At 41.4% G+C, this 20,176-nt stretch overlaps 1 protein-coding gene across 35 annotated transcripts in view; it reads left to right on the forward strand.

The window, feature by feature from the left end:
• Positions 1-20,176, forward strand: part of BBX (BBX high mobility group box domain containing) — a 148,024-nt gene that overhangs the window by 112,307 nt on the left and 15,541 nt on the right. For 31 of the 35 annotated variants that reach the window (XM_027449501.3, XM_038183169.2, XM_027449496.3 and 28 more), the window contains 4 exons: positions 5,825-5,914; positions 12,970-13,167; positions 13,847-14,039; positions 16,637-17,148. In XM_027449501.3, coding sequence (XP_027305302.1) covers positions 5,825-5,914; positions 12,970-13,167; positions 13,847-14,039; positions 16,637-16,724 — 569 coding nt within the window. In that variant the 3' untranslated portion in view covers positions 16,725-17,148. Of the gene's footprint in view, positions 1-5,824; positions 5,915-12,969; positions 13,168-13,846; positions 14,040-16,636; positions 17,149-20,176 lie in introns of those variants that run through there. The other 4 variants (XM_027449491.3, XM_027449486.3, XM_027449482.3 and 1 more) reach the window with 3 other exon arrangements.

Raw genomic sequence — 20,176 nt, forward strand, 5'->3', positions numbered from 1 at the left:
CATTATGCTGAATCCCCAAATTAATTTGTAGTGTCCTGACAGGCCGTTCAGCCTCGTCATGCTCTTGGCTTGCCTGCAAATCCTGAGTCCATGGACAGCGAGAAAACACTAACCTCCAACGGTGTTATGAACACAGGTCTATAGGTTGAGCTTCTGCAAGTGTTGCAGAAAACGAAACACGGGAAACGGGCAGTTTTATGCAAAATGATGGACTGCTTTGGAATGGCTCTAGGTTTTTTATTAGTTTACACCATTAGAATTCAGCAGAAGCAAAAGGGGTGTTTTTTTCTTGCAGCGTGATGAGCACGTACTGTGAAGAGGCAGTACGTCCTGTGGGTGTGACTCTGTTGGGATGTAGGAGACCTTAACCTCGCTATGCTGTGCTCTGTGTTTTCTGCTTGTGTGGAGCTGGCTCTGTTGCTTTGCTCTTTCTGGGAGCTGTCTCTGGCTTGTAAGGTCATCAGATGAGGCCTCCATTACGAATGGTGCCTGCTAGTGGCTGGGGCCTCTAATGTGCCTTGTTTCCAAACAATATGTAATGATCATGAGGGGTAGGCTTAGTAAACACCCTAAAATCACACCCTGCTTTTCCTGGATGAGCATGTGCAGAATCATAAACTTCCCATGCGTTTTCAGTCCTCTGATAATTACTTTCTGCAGTCTTCAGATCAGTGCTTACTAAATTGCAGCTAAAGGCTGAAAAGTAGATTGGAGCACTGCACACTAAAACCCCCAGACGATGCTAGGTGATTAAAACAGAGAAATGCTTGGGGTTTTTGTTTTGTTTGGGGGTGGGTTGTTTCTGTTCTAACTAATTCTCTCTGCCTTAAAACAAAAACATTATACCCTGCCTGACAAGGCCTTATCTTACTTCGGAGTAAATGATGCCAGATTGATTTTCTGTCAGATGTCATTAAACTATAGCTACGTGGGGCTAAATAAGATGATGGACCTGATCTGCTGCCTGACCCAAACAGACAGGGTTGTCAGGGCATTTTGTTACTACAAAGTGGAAAATCAGTGAATCAGTGTCAACTGAATCCTTCCACAGTGCTTGCCGTGCCCAGTCCTCACTTCAGGCAGTTCTTTTAACATAAAAATACCTGAGGAACCCTGTGACATAACTGTTTCAAGTCCGTGTGCAAGGGAAACTTTGAATATTCTGAAATGAGAGGCAATTTTTTCCAGTTTTTCCAGATTTTCCAAATTCTGCTCTCACTAAACTTAATAGGGATCTGTCTTCAGTGGGAGTAGACCTGAACAAGTCAGCACCCTTCTGCAGATCCCACCCCAAGCATGCCAGGAGCATGCACGTACAATAGCAATGTAAGAAAATGGCTGAAAAATACAGCTCCGCTCAGTCTGTGCAGATGGCCTGCTCCGACATTTGCCGGAGCTGTGACTGATTTTATTTTTCTTCTTTCCAATGGCATATGTGCCAAAACATCCCACCACACGAGTCATCAGTCTGCAGTGAGTCACTAATTCGCTTATATGCAAAAATGAGCAGCAGGCACAGTCATTATTCTGTGGTGTGCTGTGAAGAAATGCTCACTTACACACTAAACACTTCGCTGAAGCTCTCGTTTTGGGAAGGCCAGGAGAAGACTGCATGGTGTACTTTTATTCAGGAAAGGAATTGTCTGCAATTTTATTTTCTTTGACCTCTAGAACTAGAAGTAAAGCATCAGCTTAAAAAATAATCCTTAGTGGCATTCCTCTCAGCCTTAGCTTGTTTTTTTTGGCTTAGTTCTAAGCACTAGGATGTCTGGAGATGGCAAGCCATAATGTTTCACAGATCACAACCTAAAAATACAGCGCCGTCCTCCCGAGAGACTTAGAAACATGGAGAGTTTGGCAAACTCCGGCTCTTCTGGGAGCTGTGGAGCTTATGGGGTCCTGCCAACACGATGGCCTCACAGGACAAGGCAAGGATTTTAGTAGGAGGCCAGTCTCAAGCTGGGGGAATGAGCTGAACCTGTGATAGAAGTGAATTGGGCTTCATTGCCTCCTCTGTAGGGTCTTTCTTTCCTCATGTCAAATCAGTGCCAGAGCCTTCTGGGAGGCACATGTGTTTGTCCTGGTTGTCTTATGACAGTGCTGAAATGTTCCCTGTTTGGTCTGGCCGTGTACAATAAAGGACTCTGGGAGAGTAGGGGGAACACATGCCCAGAACTGTGGAGGAAACGCAATTATGGTTCGTTATGCACGGCCTGTTCATTTTCTTGCCTGCTGCTTCCCTAACCAGCTGCTGCTGTCCATGCTGCTATCCCCAGAAGGAAGTTCCTGGTGCTGTCAGGGAGTACAGTGAGCCACTGGAGCCAGGGATTAGCAGGTGGTTAACTCACGTGGCAGCCGCTGTAGCACTAGGAAAAGAAGAGGGAAATAGAGTATTTTCAGTCGAGGAAGATCAGCAGAACAGGACTTACTCTACACTTAAGGTGGCAGTATAGCAATAGCAAGTAAACTTCCAGGAATAAAAGCAGTTCTCAACTCTCTGTAGGAAGGCACTCCTAGGATCCACTGCCTAACAGCAGGATTGGCTAGGTCTTTCTGCCATGGATATTCTCTGGACTGAATGTTGACAAGTGGTGTTTGTTTGAAATCTCTGAATATTTGACTGCTGTCCCCATGAAGCAGGTATAGCACAGCCAGCAGCTGTGTTAGCTCTTGCGTGAGCTGTTATGCCTGAACCATGCCCCTGGGACACCTGCTCTTGGAGAGTGAAAAAGGGTATTTGATCGTAGGAATGGCCCAGTGTTCGGCCTTTCCTGCTGGAATTAAGTATGTGTGCCCATGTCCTCTCAGGTCTGGTCTATATTTTGCCTCCTCTTTTAATTTGGTTGATTTTTATTGGAAGAAAAAGAAAAGCTCTGTTTTTCGTACCTGAATATGCCCTGCAAAGGCCCCACATTTGGCAGTTTATCTGTTCATGCCTTAATCTAAGGGAAGGGTTGGATGGGGACATTTCCAAAGAACCAAATAGTCTATTCGGTAATTGCTAGATAACTCGTATGTGTAAATATGAAAGTGATCATAATTTGGCTTTTTACAGAGGACATTGAGCATATCCATATCATCTAGCTGACTCCAAGTAGTTCAGGCAGGGAGTGCAAAGTGAGTTTTTCATGGAGTTAGAAGTCAGATTCTCAGGTCTAAGTATGTCACATTGACATACATAACTATTAACTCATTTTCTCTTTCACTGCATTCATGGCCAAAGGGCATAGGAAGTAACCATGAGCACTGTCTCACAAGAATAAAGGGTAAAAGGGTCAGGCATTGGAAATTTCCTTATAAAAAGGTGGCTTCTCTTTTCACTCCACTGCAGTCAATGTCTTTCCATTTGAGAACAGAATTTTACATGCAAGTAGCATGTGCTATGAACCATCTAGCATCTGCTATGTGGTGCAGATACAAGCTTATCTGAAGTGTTCTTTGATGGTAAAAGAGAAATTTAAGACATAGCTTTCCTTATCCATGCAACAACTGTCATCTTTTGGGGAGTTTTTAATCTCATTTATTCTGTTCAGTTGCTGGCACTCACTGATAGTCCGTGGAATAAAGCAGTTTGTAGGGTGCAAGCCGAGCTGTAGCAGTGGAGATTTCTGTAATACCATGTAAAATGTTGCTTATTCCAAGCACCTACAAACCACTTATTTGTTAAGTTGGAAAAAAAAAAAAAAAAAAGAAGAAGAGAGAGAGAGAAAACAGTAAAAATTATGTCCTGAATTATCTCTTGCATATCTCTTCCTCTGTGTCTGGTGGAACTGTTTTGGAAAGATTTGTCTCTGCTGATATGAATTAAACATTCGACCTTAGTCGTCAGAAAAGCCTAGGTACACTTTCCCTCAACCTGCTTGAGCTTTTTCATGACTTATTTTGCATTTTTCGTCTACTGGCACAATACTGCCTATCCAACTCTGTGATACTCAGGAACCTACTATAAAATCTGCAGAAAGACACTTGAATTAGTTTGAATGAATACGGCCTATTCTGTTGAACTTTACAGTATTTTCTCTACAAGTTCTATTAAAAAAACAAAATTAAAGCTGATGGTGTCTAGCCTGGATTGGTTTTTGTTTTTGTTTTTGCTTTGGTTTGTTGTTTGACATCTGGATTTTTTGTGATACTATTCACTTTTTCCCAAAATTTGATATCTTTAGTAGTTTGTTATTTTGTTTTGTTTTGTTTTGTTTTTTTAAAAAAAGGGCATCAGTGAACTACAAAGCCAAGTATACAAAATTTTAGGATTTTTCTGTCTGTTCCTGTCTGGGTTTTACTGTTCTCTGTGTATTATTCAAACAGAAGCTAGTTTCTATGAATGCTGTTCTCCTTGCCTGCACTACATGTTTTTCTCCTTCATTCCCCACATACAGAGCTGGGTAGTGATCGAAAACTGCAGATGCATGATGTGAACTCACCTTGATCACATTACTACACATTTACAGTTGTCTCAGTAGCCAGTGTGTGTCTGGCTTCTTGTAAGGATGAGGAGGAGCAGAGGAGGTCGGTGTGGTGGATGGCGTGCAGTTCCTGCTAGAGTGCAGCTGGGAAGGATGCCCTCTCGTTAGGCTGTGAGCTGTCCTGGCATCTGCAGCACATCTCCTTTCTGTTTGGGCAGGTCTGTTCGGAGCTAGCCTGAAGAGGTGCTCACCTGCTGTATCTTCGGAAATAAGATTTTGATGTGCAGCTTGTTTCTGAAAAGTAACTGCCTAAAAGTGGCTTTGCAGTGTAGAAATAATGTGTCTGTTATTTCTTTGCTGCTGTATCTCCATTAGTGAGTCAAAGGATGGTTCCTAATGGCTTCTGCTAGTGGCATGCTTTGTCTGCTGCCCTGTAAAATGCCTTCTGACCGTTACTAGCAAAGACTCCACTGTCAAAGTAGGAACGGTACCGTCAGCAGGGTACACCCTCACCTTACTCTCCTGGGAGCTTTTACTTATGCACTTACTATAAACTTATTTCTGGTCACCAAAAAGGCAAACCTAACTCCTGGTCCTGCGGGGGTTGACCATGCCTGGTAGGTACGGCCTCACCCAGTCACTCCCCTGACAGCGGGATGAGGGAGAGAACCAGAAAGGGTGAAAGTGAGGACAAAAACGTGTGTAGGTTGGGACAAAAGTGGTTTAATAAGTGACAGGATAAAAACAAGAAACAAGCGAAGCAAAATTACTCACTCACCACCAACAAACCCATGCCTAGCTAGGCCCTGAGCTGCGGCTGCTTTGGAAACCCATCCCCAGTTTTACTGCTGAGCGTGACACCGTATGGTATGAGATATCTCCTCGGCCTGCTGGGGCCAGCTGTCGTGGCCCTGTCCCCTGACACCTCTTGTGCCCCCCCAGTGGGGCACTCCTCGCCCTGGGGCACAGAGGGAGGAACAGAAGGCCTTGGCATTGTGCAAGCACTGCTCAGCAACCACTAATCACCAGTGCGTTATCGACACTGTTTGGGTCACCAGTTTCAAACACAGCACCATACAGGCTGCTGCGAAGAAAGCAGCCATCCCACTACACATCTGAAAGGGCGCATGTCTTTAAACAAACAAACAAAGCTCTTGTTTTATTGTATGGCTGAGCTTTCTGAAGGTCACCGTTCTGCAAAATGCTCCGGGACACTTTTGCATAGAGAGGTGGTGGGTTGGAGTACAGCCTGCTTAGATAGAGAGCCTCCAGAGAGCGCAGTGGGTGTTAGTTTTTGTGCTTCACCATGAAATGGCATCCTGCATTAGTGGAAGGGGAGGTTTATAGTACATGCTGTGACTGTTGTGCTCTTTCTAAAACTGCTGATTAAAAGTATGTATTATTAATGTTGTCTGTAGGTTCATTCCAGTCTCAGAAAAAGAACTTATTCCACAAAATTGTCAGCAAATATAAGCACAAAAAGGAGAAGCTTAATGTTCCGGACACAGGTACTGGTGCATTACTTAGTTAAGGTTTTGGTCCGCCTGCTCTCTGAATTCAGTCTCGGGTGATGCTTCTAGGCAGAGGCTACCTGACTCTCTAGCCTTTGACTGCTTTGGTCCCTTATTTCCCTGTCTGCTTTGACTCCATTAGCTCCTGGCTCCGGTTGGTCATACTGCCTTACTCGAGTACAATGCTGTTTCTCTGTTCCTTGGTATCTCCCTTGATTACAGTTTCTCTGCTCCAGACTCTGCAGCAGAGCTGACAAAGCAAGTGCAGTTCTGCAGTTGGCCCTGAACTTTATCTTCCACTGCTTGTAGCTCTCTAGTCCTTCGGTTGCTCTTATCTCCATCCCTTCCCTATTGGAGGCAGTACTGTTTACCCCTTGGTCATATTTTTGTTGCTTGCTCCTCTCCCTCTGATTTCCATCTGTCTGGAGCTCTGCAGACTGCAGCTGGTCAGAACATGAGAGCTGGTTTCTGCACTGGTTCTCAGGAGTACTCCTGCCATCCTTGAACCAACCCTCCCTCTGTAGAAACCTTAACCAGCTGCCCGTTTGCCTCTGATTGAAGATAACATCTACAGGATTTTCTTGTTTTAAGTTCTGCCTCAGATCTGCTCCGCCCTCTACGCTGCCGGTAGTGCTCTGACGTCTTTCTCTTGTTAGAGCACTCTGGTCCTGCATACCCATACACTCACAAGTCCCAGCGTTGTTTTCAAATGTACAGTATGTACAGGATTATAACTTAGCCTGGTTTCCTGGGCCTTTTTTTTTCCTCCTTTCCACCCCCTAGTCATCTTTTCCATGCTATCCAGATCATCCACAGTGGAGTTCTCTCCTACATCGTCCCTGAGATATAGCAGAGCCTCTCTGCTTGTTCTTACTTAAGTAGCTCCATGAATTTCTTCCTTTTAATCCCATCCATGTCTGTCTCTTTTTAAGATAATAAAATGACAATCTGTATCTCCAGTTCCCCCAGCTACCTTTATGCTCAATCCTTTTCCCTGAGGCTTGATCCATGTCATTTCTTCTCCTTTCCTGATGCTGTGTTTTGTATCCTCCGTGGTACACTTGCACTGTTTTTCCTCATAGCTTCTGTCAGCTGTGCTACATTCAACAAGGCAAATATTTATAAATTACATACTCTTTTTTGTTGGTTTTGTAAAACAAACGTGTTGCTAGAGTTGCTCATGAGAAGTAACTGTTGTGCTTCCACGCCAGAGTGAAGAAGACATCACACATTAGCATAGTTCTTACTGGGTGCCATTCAGAATCCTGTGTGCCCGAATTATTAATTGACCATGGAGAGAAATTAATATGAATAAATAAAAATTTAAAAACAGTGTTTAAACTCTCCTATAGGAAAAGAAACAGCATTTAAGACAAGATTGAGTAAAAAATATTTATATTTTAAAATCTGTAGATACAATATGAAGCTAAGCAAAATGATTAAAAAAAAATTTTAAAAACAGCCTGTTTTGATACAAAGTGAAGCATTCACTATGATCAAAGATTCAAGCCTGACAAGTGTTGAATACCCTGGCCTTACTCCAACACAACAGAGGCATGTCCTTGGAAGTTAAGCATGTGAATAGTGTCACAGCGTCTAAATAATGAAAGATGTCTGTGCATTTGCTGGAGTAGGGCCAGTGTGCTGAGTTCATCCCAAGACTGAAACAAAGGCACGAGAAGCTTGAACCTACCAGTCTTACACAGCCCACATAGAGATCATCAGAGGAAAGGCAGCGGATGTATATGTTGGAGGGGAACTCTGTTTTCTCAGAGTGAAAATCTGGGGTGTTGCCTGCTGGAAGTGTACGGTGTGGTAACATGAAGTGGAGTGGTTATCAGCCATGTGTGGTGTGGGTATGGCCCTGGCATTTGGCAAACAGCCTCACCTAACATCGTAGTTTCATCAGTTGCAGTGCAGTGTGGCCCTAAACTCTCTGAATCCACCAGCCCATGTTCTGCAGCACTCAAGCTGGGAATCCCAGTGTGTTCATTTAAATTACAATGTACAAGGATTGGTGAATCAAATACTAAAATGAAAATTCCTGCTCTTTTTTTGCGGTTAGTTTATACTTGTGGTGAGTCATGAGTGTGTATGTAAGGGTTTTTATGGGGTTGATTTTGCTGGAGGAAGGAGAGGCTTGGGTATTCTGATAGCTGGAGGGAAGACGCTTGGAAGGGTTGCTGTCAGCAGGGGTCATGCTAGATTCATGCTTTTACAGCTGGAGAAATGTATGTGTGTACAGACCTGTGAGAGTGTGTGTGTTTTGAATGAGCACTTTTGTCTTCCAGGCAATAAATGCACTAAGGGCACATTTTGAAATGGCTGGGACATGTTACCCAGGCTTCTCTGCTTTGGGTACCTGAGTGAATTCTGACTTCACGTAACCGCAGTGTATGCAGCATTACCTGTGCAAATCACTGTATTATGAGCTGGCAGATGTTTAAGGGAATGTAACCCACAAAATATCACTGGATGTGCCACAACACCTGCTCCTTGTCAGGGGATGTCTCTGCCTGTTAGCCCCACTCCTTGCTAAGGTTCGGTATGCCTTCCTACCCCATGAGTGGTATTGCAGCAGCAACCCTTTGTCAGAAGAGCTGCATCTTCCACCAGGGTGTAGGTCAGCTTGCTGTTGTTTCCTAAGCACTGGTGAAGCAAATGCTACTTGAAGCTTTGCTCCCTACCTTACTAGGCTTCCCCTTTTTAGCTTAATGAAGATGATTAAACCATTACAGCCTGCCTTCCTTTCTTCATACCGGCATGCTTGGATCCACAGGAACATTTATTTTCCACTAGACGTGGTTAAATTGCAAATCCTATTACAGTTGGGTATTGTTGAAGAAATTGGTTTAAATTTGTCTAGTATCTTCCTGATGTTCAGTCTAAAAAGCTTGTCCTCTTCTGTGGCGTGCTGAATGACTTGAACTGACGTCATTTTTACAGTCTGAAAGGCAGCTGATAGCTCTTCAATGTAGAGTGAGACCAGTAGCTATTCACTGGGCTCTTCAATTCAGCATTTTTAACGTGGACCTGCCTCTGTGATTTGAGTACAGGTTTGGCACTATAGCATTTCCCAGAGGGACTTCTGTCTTACCCTACCCGTCCTCGTTTAGCATACTGTTAGGAGAGAGATGGGTTAAAGACGTTCATCAGTGTTCTTGATGCTACTTCAGCTGTTTTTGCTTTGATTGCATATTATTATTAATTGCATATTATTATACTGCAGCGTTAAAATCAGGATTAGCAAGAAACTTCCAATCTCCAGCTGCAAGCTTTACAGAAATACTGATAGTTGATATAAATGAGCAGTGTCAGAGCAGAGTCAGGTTTTTTAAATCCTTGCCTTCCCGACTGCACTGTACAACTCAAGAGGAAACCAAACATAGCTGGGGGGGCAATACGAGGATTGCATGTACTTTGCAAACCTGCAGAGTAGGGTAGACTGTCCGTGCTAATTTTAACCTAATTAGCTCAGGAAACCATCAGGAAACCAGCGTAGAGCTCTAGATGCTTTTCTTTCCAAATCATTTTTGTGTCCATGTTGTAAGTATGCTGAAAGGTCCAGCTCTTCTTGCTAAAAAAAAAAAAAACACCAGCCCTGTAGTTGTGCATACACTAAAGTCATGTGGGAAGGTAACCATAGAAATCTCTGCAAGACTGAACACTATCTGCAGGATCTCATTTAATTTCTAAGTAGCATTTTCCTGAAAATCGACAACATTCTTGCATGTAGCACAATGTGAAAACAAGAGGGATATGAAATGGATTAAAGATATGATTAATGAAAAACAGAGGGAATTAAACTTAGTCCTTTCTGCACTGAAAAATAAAGGTCTGGTTTAAAGCATTCATATGGGTGTACCTTTGCCAGTGGAAGCAAGGGGGTGCTGTTTCTCTCAAAGGAAGCAGGAATGAAGAAAAGGTTGGCTATTCAGTTGTTGAAGCATGGACTCTTCATCTCTGGAGTTTAATGCAAAGGGTCTTGTTGGAGAAGCCTTTAGTCTTGTATGATTTCCTCTGAGTTAGGTTTTATCTCTGCTTGAATAATAAACTGCAAAGAATATAATGAAATAATTTCTCATCCCAATTTCCACCAGGATGGGTAGAGAAGAAAAATTCTCCTGAGGAAAGCAGTTCCTCCCTTCAACACCCCCTCTGCTTAAACACAGGAAAGAAAAAAGAAAGAAAGAAAAAAAAAACAGACACCACCCCACTCATTCATTATTCATCATTAATCCTTTCCTATTCAAAGTTGCATGGCAGCAGTGTTACAATGAAGTGATAAAGAGCTTACTCCGGAGTTAGGGGAGGAAATAATCATAGAGGACTCTCCTATGTCTGATTTCAAGGATTGAGAAACCTTAAAACATGGAAAGGGAATACACTTAACAGCATTTTGAATTTGTCAGTCACCTTCTACTATTTCTTAATGAAATGCCCAGCTGTCGTGTATTCCTTCATCTTTTACAACCTTTTAAACCATTTTATGTCTTTAATTTTTTAACTACTGTCCCTTTTATTCCGCCTTTCAAGGCTTTATGTTAGCAATTTCTTGAGCCTTTTTGGATGTCTACAATGTGAAAAATAAATTTAAAAGATAGCTGTCCATTGTATTGACCAATCAAGTTAATTTCTAGTGACCTGACATAGCTCATAATATGCTACACATGTAGTTAAAAACATACATGGGTTTCTTTCTATCAGATGTTGCTTATTGTTTAAAATCGTGTCTCTAATATTTTTATTAAATGTAAAAAAAAAAAAAAAGGCTTGCATTCCTAAAATTAAAACCATTATAAACTCAGTCAAACTAGAATCAAACAGCACTGCCAAAGTAGTATCTAATTAGAGCAAATCCCCACATCATAATTAGCAAATACTGTTGGACTACAACCAAACCATTACATTAATACATAATCAACACTTATGAATTCCCAAATAAGAAATCTAGAGAGAAAGCTGCCCATTTAATTATACATTCCAATTAAGATTTTGGTCTCAGTCAGTACAGTAAGCGCATCTGAATATCTCACTACTAACCACACTGAATTACTTGAAAGCCACATTTATAGTCACTGGTGCCTCTCCTGAATTGGACTGTTACAGGGCAGATCTTATTGCGATCGCTCTTGCACTCTTTAAAAAAATTTATATCAAAGCTGTGTTCTGCAAAAGTTTAGCATAATTGGGTAAACACTGAGAAAAGCTCATGGGAGCTCTGTGTTTTTTTCAAAATAAAGATCACACACACGTTCAACAAATTTTTCACACAAGAAGATGAGAAGATGGATTTAAGAACATACATGAATTAAGTTCTGGTACATTCCCAAGTGCTTTTACACATGCACTAGGTCTGATCGTACTCAAAATAGGAGATGGGCCTTGTTCAGTGCTTAACCCTACTGAAACAGCAGTGGCTGGCACTCTGGCTTGAGTTTTGCACATTGTTTTTTGCTTATCCTGCCACCCACAAAGTGAACAAATGGGCCTTAGGCACTTCTTGAAAATGGGAACAAAGAATGAAAGAAAGGGTGGGGGAAGAGAAAGCTAAATGTAGACACGGTAACAGGACTCTTAAGGAAAGGACTCTTAAAAAGAGAGAGGCTGTATGTAACCTGATGGGTAGTAAAGAAAATAATGAGTTGGAAGTGCTGCAGAGGAGATGAGATGCAGGCATTAGGAAAAATTATGTAATTGTTGAGGAGGCAGTGTGTCTGGGAAAAAAACAACCTGAGGGCTTGGTGAAGATACCACGAGTATTCCCAGTTTCAAAACAGGTTAGAGAAGCCTCTAAGTAATGGCCTGGGCATTTCCTTTGTTGCCAACCCTGTCTTTCTGTAATCACAGATGATGTAGGCCTCATAATACTTTTATTGCAAGAGAAAATCTATCCCACATTGAATTGGTGGACTAGTGTTACCTTGTGGTACCAGCAGTATGGTTTATTAAATCACTGGAAATCAGAATCATAGAACAGCTTGGGTTGGAAGGGACCTTATATCCAACTCCCCACCACGGGCAGTGACACCTCCCACCAGACCAGGCTGCCCAGAGCTTTGTCCAACCTGGCCTTGAACACCTCTAGGGATGGGGCACCCACAGCTCCTCTGGGCAGCCTGTCCCAGTGTCTCACCACCCTCTGAGTGAAGAACTTCTTCCTGCGGCAGGCAATTGATGCCTGTATGATCTGTCTGATCTCAGACTTTAGAAATGTAAATACTGCCAGTGATTGCTGCTTGGCCAATTTCTGCATGAATAAGAGTAAAATCAGTGTCTAGTCAGGTGAAAACTTGCGATTATGTTCCACTTCAGGATGGAAAGTTGCTTTGAAGTGCCAACACTGGTACTGTTGAAAAAGATTCAAAGTGTTCCTTTCACACTCTGGCTTTATGCAAGCAGCATTTCCATCACAGGATTCTATCCCGTGTTTACTTTCCTTTATTCTCATGTTCAGATGGGATCTAATTCAGCTTTCATATTTGCTGCCTTTGTTGGCTTTTGTTTGTTTGAAGTTTTGTTTTTTTTTTTGTTTAAGCTTTATTGTTTTATAAAAGACAGCATTTCCTTCTGCTTCAGGGAGACAGCACAGAGTAGTGACTATAGAGAGAAGTCAGAGTTACAGAATCACAGAATCTTATTCAGGAATTTCTGAATTCTGCCTGTGATTCTGGCTATGAGCTAAGATAAGCTTATGTGAGGGCTCTCTATTCCTTAAATGCATTGTGTCCTCTGGCTTCCTGTTGGCATCTTCTGTTGTGGAGCATTTTACACTGACTGATACCACGCTCCCACTGAAATGCTGCTGCCTGTCTCACAGTTTCCTTTGTAAATGTAAGAAAGTTGAACCTCCTAGGACATCTTTAGGAGCTGTTGCTACTATTCCCCTTCAACCCCCTGCAGCATCCAAGTGATATCTTGCCATGGGTTATGCTCGGAGTACCTGAAAGGGAAGGCTTAGTACATTATGTGGATGCTTACAAAACAGTAAATGAGCATAGACAGTAGTTGAGTTATTCTACATTTAAACATGCATTTTTGTTCTTTTTCAGCCATATTCTTAGAAGACAAAAATTCCAGTGAGCCTGCCTGGAAAAATAAAATTTCTATATCTGCCCTAAACACTCCAGAGCCAGCAATGATGCACGAGCCTTTAGTTGGGAGCCAGAAAAGGAAAGCAAGGAAAACTAAGATCACTCATCTGGTCCGAACAGCAGATGGTCGAGTGTCACCAGCAGGAGGGACACTGGGTAAGGAAATGGTAGCTTAAATTTTGTTAAAACTGAGTAGTTGGAGATGCTATGAGAGTACAACCAACTTATCAGGGAAGTATTGTTCAGCCAGCACAGACTCAGACCTGCCCAGAAAGGTCATTCAGTAAAATGCAGACATCGATCAACTGGGAGATTAGTGTGTCCATAACGTCCAGCCTCTTTTATTTGGCTGCCCACATCTGCCTTCTCTCCCCCTCAGAACCACGAGCTGATTACAAAGAGAAATGGAAAACAATTAAGTTTCATGGTTTCTTTCCAGTCCAGTGAAGAAATTATACTGCAGCTAGTTGCATGACATAAAAACAAGTTCCATAATGTAACAGTCAATGCAAAAGCCTTGCAGGAGACCTCAGAAGTTAAGATAATCTTGCAGGACTTCTGCATCGTAAACGCACACAAAGACACAAGTTCTTTTGTCTGACCTAAAGGATCAAACTCGGCTGAATCCAAAGTCAGTAAACTGCTTCATAAACCTCAGTATGCTTCTGCCAGTAGCTTGGGTCAAAAGAGGTTGCAGCGTAAATAGGATTACACTAGCAAAATTGAAGCCCTGAAGGTAAAGATGCTGTTAACACCAGACTGGTCAGTACGTGGATGTGCTGCTGTGAACTTAAGGGCTGTCTAGACTTGCAAGCTTAACTTTCTTTTGTTTCAGAGGAGAAGCCTAAAGATCTGCCACAAAGTAGTCTTCAGAAAGCCTCAAGTGCAGAAACAGATTGCAACAGTGAATTCTCCAGAAATGCAGAGACAGAAGAAAATCATAGTATTACATCAGATATGCCAGCAGTGTCTGCGTTTTTTAGCTTAGCTGCTCTGGCAGAGGTAGCAGCAATGGAAAATGTACACAGGTACGGTTTTATGGTTTTCTTTTCTACTTGTTGCCACCGTATTTGGAAAGCAAGCAATATGCAGTATTTAATTTGGTCTGTTTCTTCCTCCAGTACTTTCTCTGAATGTCTGTTTTCTACCACTAGCCTCATAGTATTAACTCTTCACCTACATGACAATGTAATCTACTTCAATAGTCAGTAAAATGATCCTCCACAGTAAGCTTGCCTCCCAAGTTTTGTATATAAACCATTTAATATGCTCCTTGAGATCCAAATGATGAAGAATTTCTAATTTTTGGACACCATTTGTCAGATAACAGTGGATTTAAATAGCTACTGCATGCTGATTTGTACGTCTCTGTGGCCTGACTGCGGAGAGAATTTCATGTAACTTCAGCAGAAGTTCGTATCTTATCTTATCTTATCCTGAACATGACTGAATGAAGCTAACTCATTATTTTTACTCTTCTGCTTTGCTGTGTAGGAGGCAAAGCAGCTGCAGCATGTCCTCAGGGCAGAACAGTTCTGGGTGACGGAACAGCGTGTTGCTTTGGGCTGGCCCTCTTGGTGTAGGAGTTAGGCCATCCTCACAGATAGTGTGGAGAACGCACAGGTTCCTTAGGCCTGCTGGGTCAAATCATCATGGCCAGGTCTGGCCTTCTAGACCTGTGATGGGAGGAAACGAATGATGAATGACAGCAAGTCCTCCTCAGCTCCTAATTGCCTGCTATTGTTCTTTGATGCTCTGGTGTGTTGGAGATGATGCCCCATCCTTTCCTAGAGTGCAAAGTCAGTGAGGAAACCCTGGGCCAGTGTGAAAGCATCACGGCCTCTGCAAATGGCATGTGACAGATGGCTGGCTACCTAAGGAACTCCACAAGCTTTCTCTCAGTTTCTCCCAGTTCTGCAAAACATCTTTCAGCTATTAAGACAGCAAAAGTATGAACTCATTCGTGTCTTCTTCTGTGGTTAGGAGGCACAAAGTGAGCCTTGGGGAAGTGAGTTCTGCTATCCCTTGCAGCACTGTGGTTTTGTTGATTTCCAGTGATGGTTTGACAAGAATTGCACAAGAGTGACAGGATTTGCTTAGTTAGGCTTTTGTCTAGTTTGTTCTTCTAGAAAGTTTTGTGTTCCATTTTCCCCGTTAAAGTGAATGTCTTGAACTAATGCTTTGCATACCTTTCTGTTTGGGTCCTTCCTACCTAATCCCATGTTCTGTCATCCCATCGTGCAGTTAGCACAGTGCAGCACCTTCCATGAGGCCTGAAAACACCAGACTTGCAAATGTCTAACAGCTGTTGCAAATTCCAGCTTCTAATCACCAGGGAAATGAAAACAGGGACTCTTTCCCAGTAGCAGTTTAGCCGTACGTCTCTGGCAGACTTGGCAAATCGAGGTCTAAATCTGATGGGCTGGATGCCTCGCTAACTTCTACTCTGTTGACTGTTTGTTATCTTTGCAGCTTACTTATTTATTTGTAAATAACTAGGAATGGGAAGAATAGCATTAGAGGTTTTCTTGATGTGTTTTGTGAGCATCTGAATTCAATTATTAAATAATTTTGCAAAGCCTTAGGCCTTGGAAGCCAGACTCCTTTCTAAGTGCAATTAGAGCTTTTCTGGAAGTGACAGCATGGTTTTCATTTGAATGTTTCTGTTTAGCTCTGGGTAGAGTGCCCTGGTTAAGCACTTGTGAGCCTGAGCTGCATTTTGTGCTAAGGCTACTGCACTGCACCCCTGGTGTGCAAAGCACAATGGTGCCCATGTGTCTGCAGAGGTCCTAGCTCTGCCAGAGTGAGGTAAAGCGGTCTTGGTGTAAATAAGAAGTAGGCCCCAGATTCACATTGCTGTAAGTGACGCATGAGGTAACGAAAATAGAGTCTGACTTGAGAGATTAGATAACAGGCAGCGATGTGCTTTGTGTATGCATTTTAAAAAGCAAGCTGCAAAGGAGTTCTCCCAAGTCCATCTGCTTCAATGACTGATGTTGATTTCCAGCACGTAATTCTGGTGCAGCTTATTTTTATGATATCCTGTGCCAGGGGATCATTTGTAAATTAACACGGCTCTAGTAATGAAAGAGATGTGCTGGGCTGATGAAGTGTTAAGTCATGCAGCTTGGACTAATCCCAACGTGTAACTCTGCTGGTGGGTATGTCTCCATATTGCTTGAAAGCTGGCTATTGACTCTCATTAACGTGACACACGCCTCTCTGCGTTTGCCATCTTTTGCTACACATGAGCTGCACTCTCTGCTTCTGAGGGCTGAAGCCACTCACTTAGAAAAAGAGTAACAGCACTTGTGTGCTCGTAACGTACTCTTTGGCCATGCATTTTGTTTCGGGTAGTCAAATACCATCAAGGCTTGGTTTTGCTTGACTTTGCATTGTATTGCAGGTGGTCCTCAGGATATTTTCTTACCGTTGCAGGAATACCTATACAAAGAGTGCAAATCCAGCAGTGTGTGGACACCTGTAGCAGTAGGGAGTTATGGTGTTATAAACCATATTGGGTGTTAAACCATATCACGTGCTGCTTTCTGTCCTCTCTGGTCTGCTAAAAGCAACTCCCGTGCTCCCAATAATGATGGGTGGCTTTTCTTTTCTTCTTTTGCAGAAGTCAGAGGGCCACACCTCTCCCACATGATGGACAGCCAAATGAAATGTCTCAGGCTCCAGTGCTTATTTCCTGCGCTGACCAGTGAAGCTCCACTTTATTGTAAAACATTGTGCTTTACCTAATATCCTAGCCTTGTCTTTACCAAGGGAAGCTAGTCAGTCCATGTGATGGAAACTATAGACTGCAAGCAAGTGCTTATTGCTCTGAGTGGCCCAGAATTCACTGGAAGCCAGACATTAGCAACCTGGGCCAGGTCCTCAAATCGGAACCCAGTGTGTAGGAGGGTGATATTATTTGTCTATTAATGAAGAGAAATGGAATGATCCCAGAGCTTGCTTTCTATTGAAGGCTTTTAAACAGTAAATAGGTGGTTGATGTGAAGAAGGCTGCCTTTACTGTTAGCTCACACAGCATCTCTTTTACCAACCAGAGAGTATGGCAACTAGTTTCATATAATACCTAGTTCAATGAAAAAAAAAAAAAAAAAAAAAAAACAACAACAACGAAAACACTGACGCACTGCACTAGTTATTATTAGATATTCTTAGTCATTTTTGTACATGAAGATTTAAGTTCTAAGATGGTTTATATTAATAGGTTATGCCTACGTTTATATTGTAGAATGAATTTAAAACCTGTTCCAGAGAACTCAAGGCAGCCTGGACAGATGTACCATTGTTAGCGGTGTTTGGGCAGCCACGTGGTCCAGATGTTCTGCACTTTTATATTCGCCACCAGAGTGGTAGAGTTTACTGGCAAAAATTCTGACAGGCTATGTTTGGGTTTTGTTTCTTTTTAATTTAGCTTTGAATAACCAGGATGATGTGCATTAGAAAAAGGAGTGGTGTATGGAAAAGAAAAATACTGCAGATAATTGACTTGTCTTTTATGCCTTGGAGGGTTCCTTTATTTTTGCATAGATATCTGAGTGACTTGGTGAAACTTTCCTGTAAACAAAAAGTTCTGCAAATATGTTTTTCAAAAGTGACCTTAGTATTATTTCACCATTCTGAAGAACCTAAAAGCATGACTTTTCAATATACATGTACACTGATACGCGTACCTTTTACATTTTGCAAACACTGGCGTTGTTGTAGTTACTATGCACAGTCTCAGTCGGCTTCAGAGTTTTTCTAAAGGGCCAATTACAGTTTGTGTTGGTCAAGGGGCAAGTGTTACGCAGATAAACTACAACTGAAGAATAATGTTTGACGGAATTCAGACTACCAAACAGATCCATCTGCCAGTTTCTGTCTTTGCTTATGTTGAATTTTTGTGGTTTGCTCTCATAAATACATCCCAAAAGCCAGGCTGAGTGTATCACTTGGCCTGTTACCTTCACTATTTTGACTTACACTATTGTATAACCAAGCATTGATTCCTACCAACAGATGCAAAACGATCACTAGTAACTAAACTAAAGCTACAAATTCAACAGGGTACTTCTTCAATAGCACAAGATGTTTCCCTACTTTTTGCATTGTAGCACAACAATTTACCAAATTGGACTCCAGCAATAATTTTCTATTAGTCTTCGTCATACTGGCTGAATTTTTGATAGTATTAGATTGAGTTTGAAGTTCTTTGAATTAAGTCTTTAAAAGATGCGAGTTTACATCATTCTATCAGGCATTCTTATTTATACTTGACTGAATTGATAATGTGTTTTGGGGTTATTTTGTAACTAATTTGATGTAATAGCCATATGGACAGTAACTCTATTAATGCTTGCTAGGTTTAGCCTTTCATTGTTGTAGTTAAGTGAAAGTCTTTGGTTCATTGTTGGGAAACAACACACAACATACCACACAAGTTGGAACAAAGGATTAAAGGTTTGACATAGGGCGGACAGCTTGGAAAGTCTCACTAAAATGGCACCATCAAAGATGCATGTGTTGGAAGAAGGGAACAACAGCAAAAGAACAACAAAATTTAAGAGCCAATGAGTCAGTGAAAAGGCTTTTTAAAAATTCAGGTGAACATATGACTAAGAGCCCCTCAAATGCCATTGCAGCCTATGGCAGTATTTTTAATAAGATTTTATTAAAGTTTTATAAGTTATTTTAACAAGACAGGAAAAAACTTAAGACTTAAAACTATTGGGTCACAGCAAGGTGGCTGTTGGAGTTTTGGACCACTTTATAATTAGCTGAAATCCAAATATGTTACAGTGCAGGCCGTTCACGTTGACAATGGTACTAACTTATTTCTCTAGAAACCTTTAGAGTAGATATATTTTTGTCAAAGCACCCCATTCTTCCTCAATTTAAATTTCAATATTGTTCCTGAAGATATTTCTGTATATTAATGGTACCTTTTTTAAAAGAAACAGAAAATTACTTTTTTCTATATGAATTAATATCTTACTTGATCTGCTTTTCCTTGACTTTCCCTTAGAGAGGGGGTAGGGTTGGGTCAGTTTACTGGATATGACTGTTTTCAGATACTTATAAACCTTTTTGTAGATATGCTTAATTTTTAAGCGATTAGGCACTGAGAGTAGCAGAAATCCTGCAAAGCTTTATAGTTCACTAGGCATTTGCCTTTGTTGGTTCTCTGAGTGACGTCTTGATTTCAGTAGCTAGAATTTTCCCTGAATCTACTAGAAGGGGTATCAGTATTTTCAGGTAACAAAGTCTGTTAGCACAACAAAAATTTCAGACCAATATCTTACTGTATTGGGGTTGGGTTTTTTTCCTTGTTTGTTTTGTTTTAATTTTTATTAATTTCAGCTGCTTTCATTTTGGAAAATCATATTGCTATTGTGTGTACTTCAGTATACCAGCAAACACTGTTACCCGTTAACACATTGTCCACAAATGCCTCTAGAGAAGAAATTGTTGCACCTTATGTATATCTCAAGCAAACCAAAATATGATGCTTTTCTGCTTTGTTTATTCTGAATATGTTGTATCATACTTTACTGAACCCGTTTTAACTTAGCTAAAGCTATCAATATTTATGCATTTCACATTATTTTCTGGATCTGAACCTGTGTATAAATCTTTCTTTAAAAAAAAAAAAAAAGAAAAGCAATTACCGTAGTCGTCCTCTATCACTTATCCATGGGAGTGGGGAATCTTGTCTCAAGTGTACAATGCAGTACTGTCCCAGTTTTCCTTAGTTTTTATTTATTTAGTGACCTTTGATACTTCATATATAGTTTCGAGGTATAGAGAATATATTGTCGTAACCGAAGCTACAGATCTAAGCAGCTGGGAGAAATTTACTGTAATGTCTTCTTAATTGTTCTAGTACTGTATATACATATGGGAAAAATGTTCTGCAGAACATTTGAGATGCAGATTCTTATCCCCACAGTAGGTTATTTTCCAGAGATTAGACCAAATCAATCAAAAACATCCACGGTGATTACTTCATGCTCTGCATATGGCAGGAATTTACCCCTTGAATGTGCTGTGATTTCAGAAATAGAATATATTTATTTAAGATGACTGAATGCTCTTTTATACTAATACAATATCCCAAAGTCATGAGCAAAGGATTTCTCGATAGTTTGGGTTTCTATTTTATAGC

This window comes from Anas platyrhynchos, chromosome 1 (assembly GCF_047663525.1).
Source record: "Anas platyrhynchos isolate ZD024472 breed Pekin duck chromosome 1, IASCAAS_PekinDuck_T2T, whole genome shotgun sequence".
In the NCBI taxonomy this organism is placed as follows: domain Eukaryota; kingdom Metazoa; phylum Chordata; class Aves; order Anseriformes; family Anatidae; genus Anas; species Anas platyrhynchos.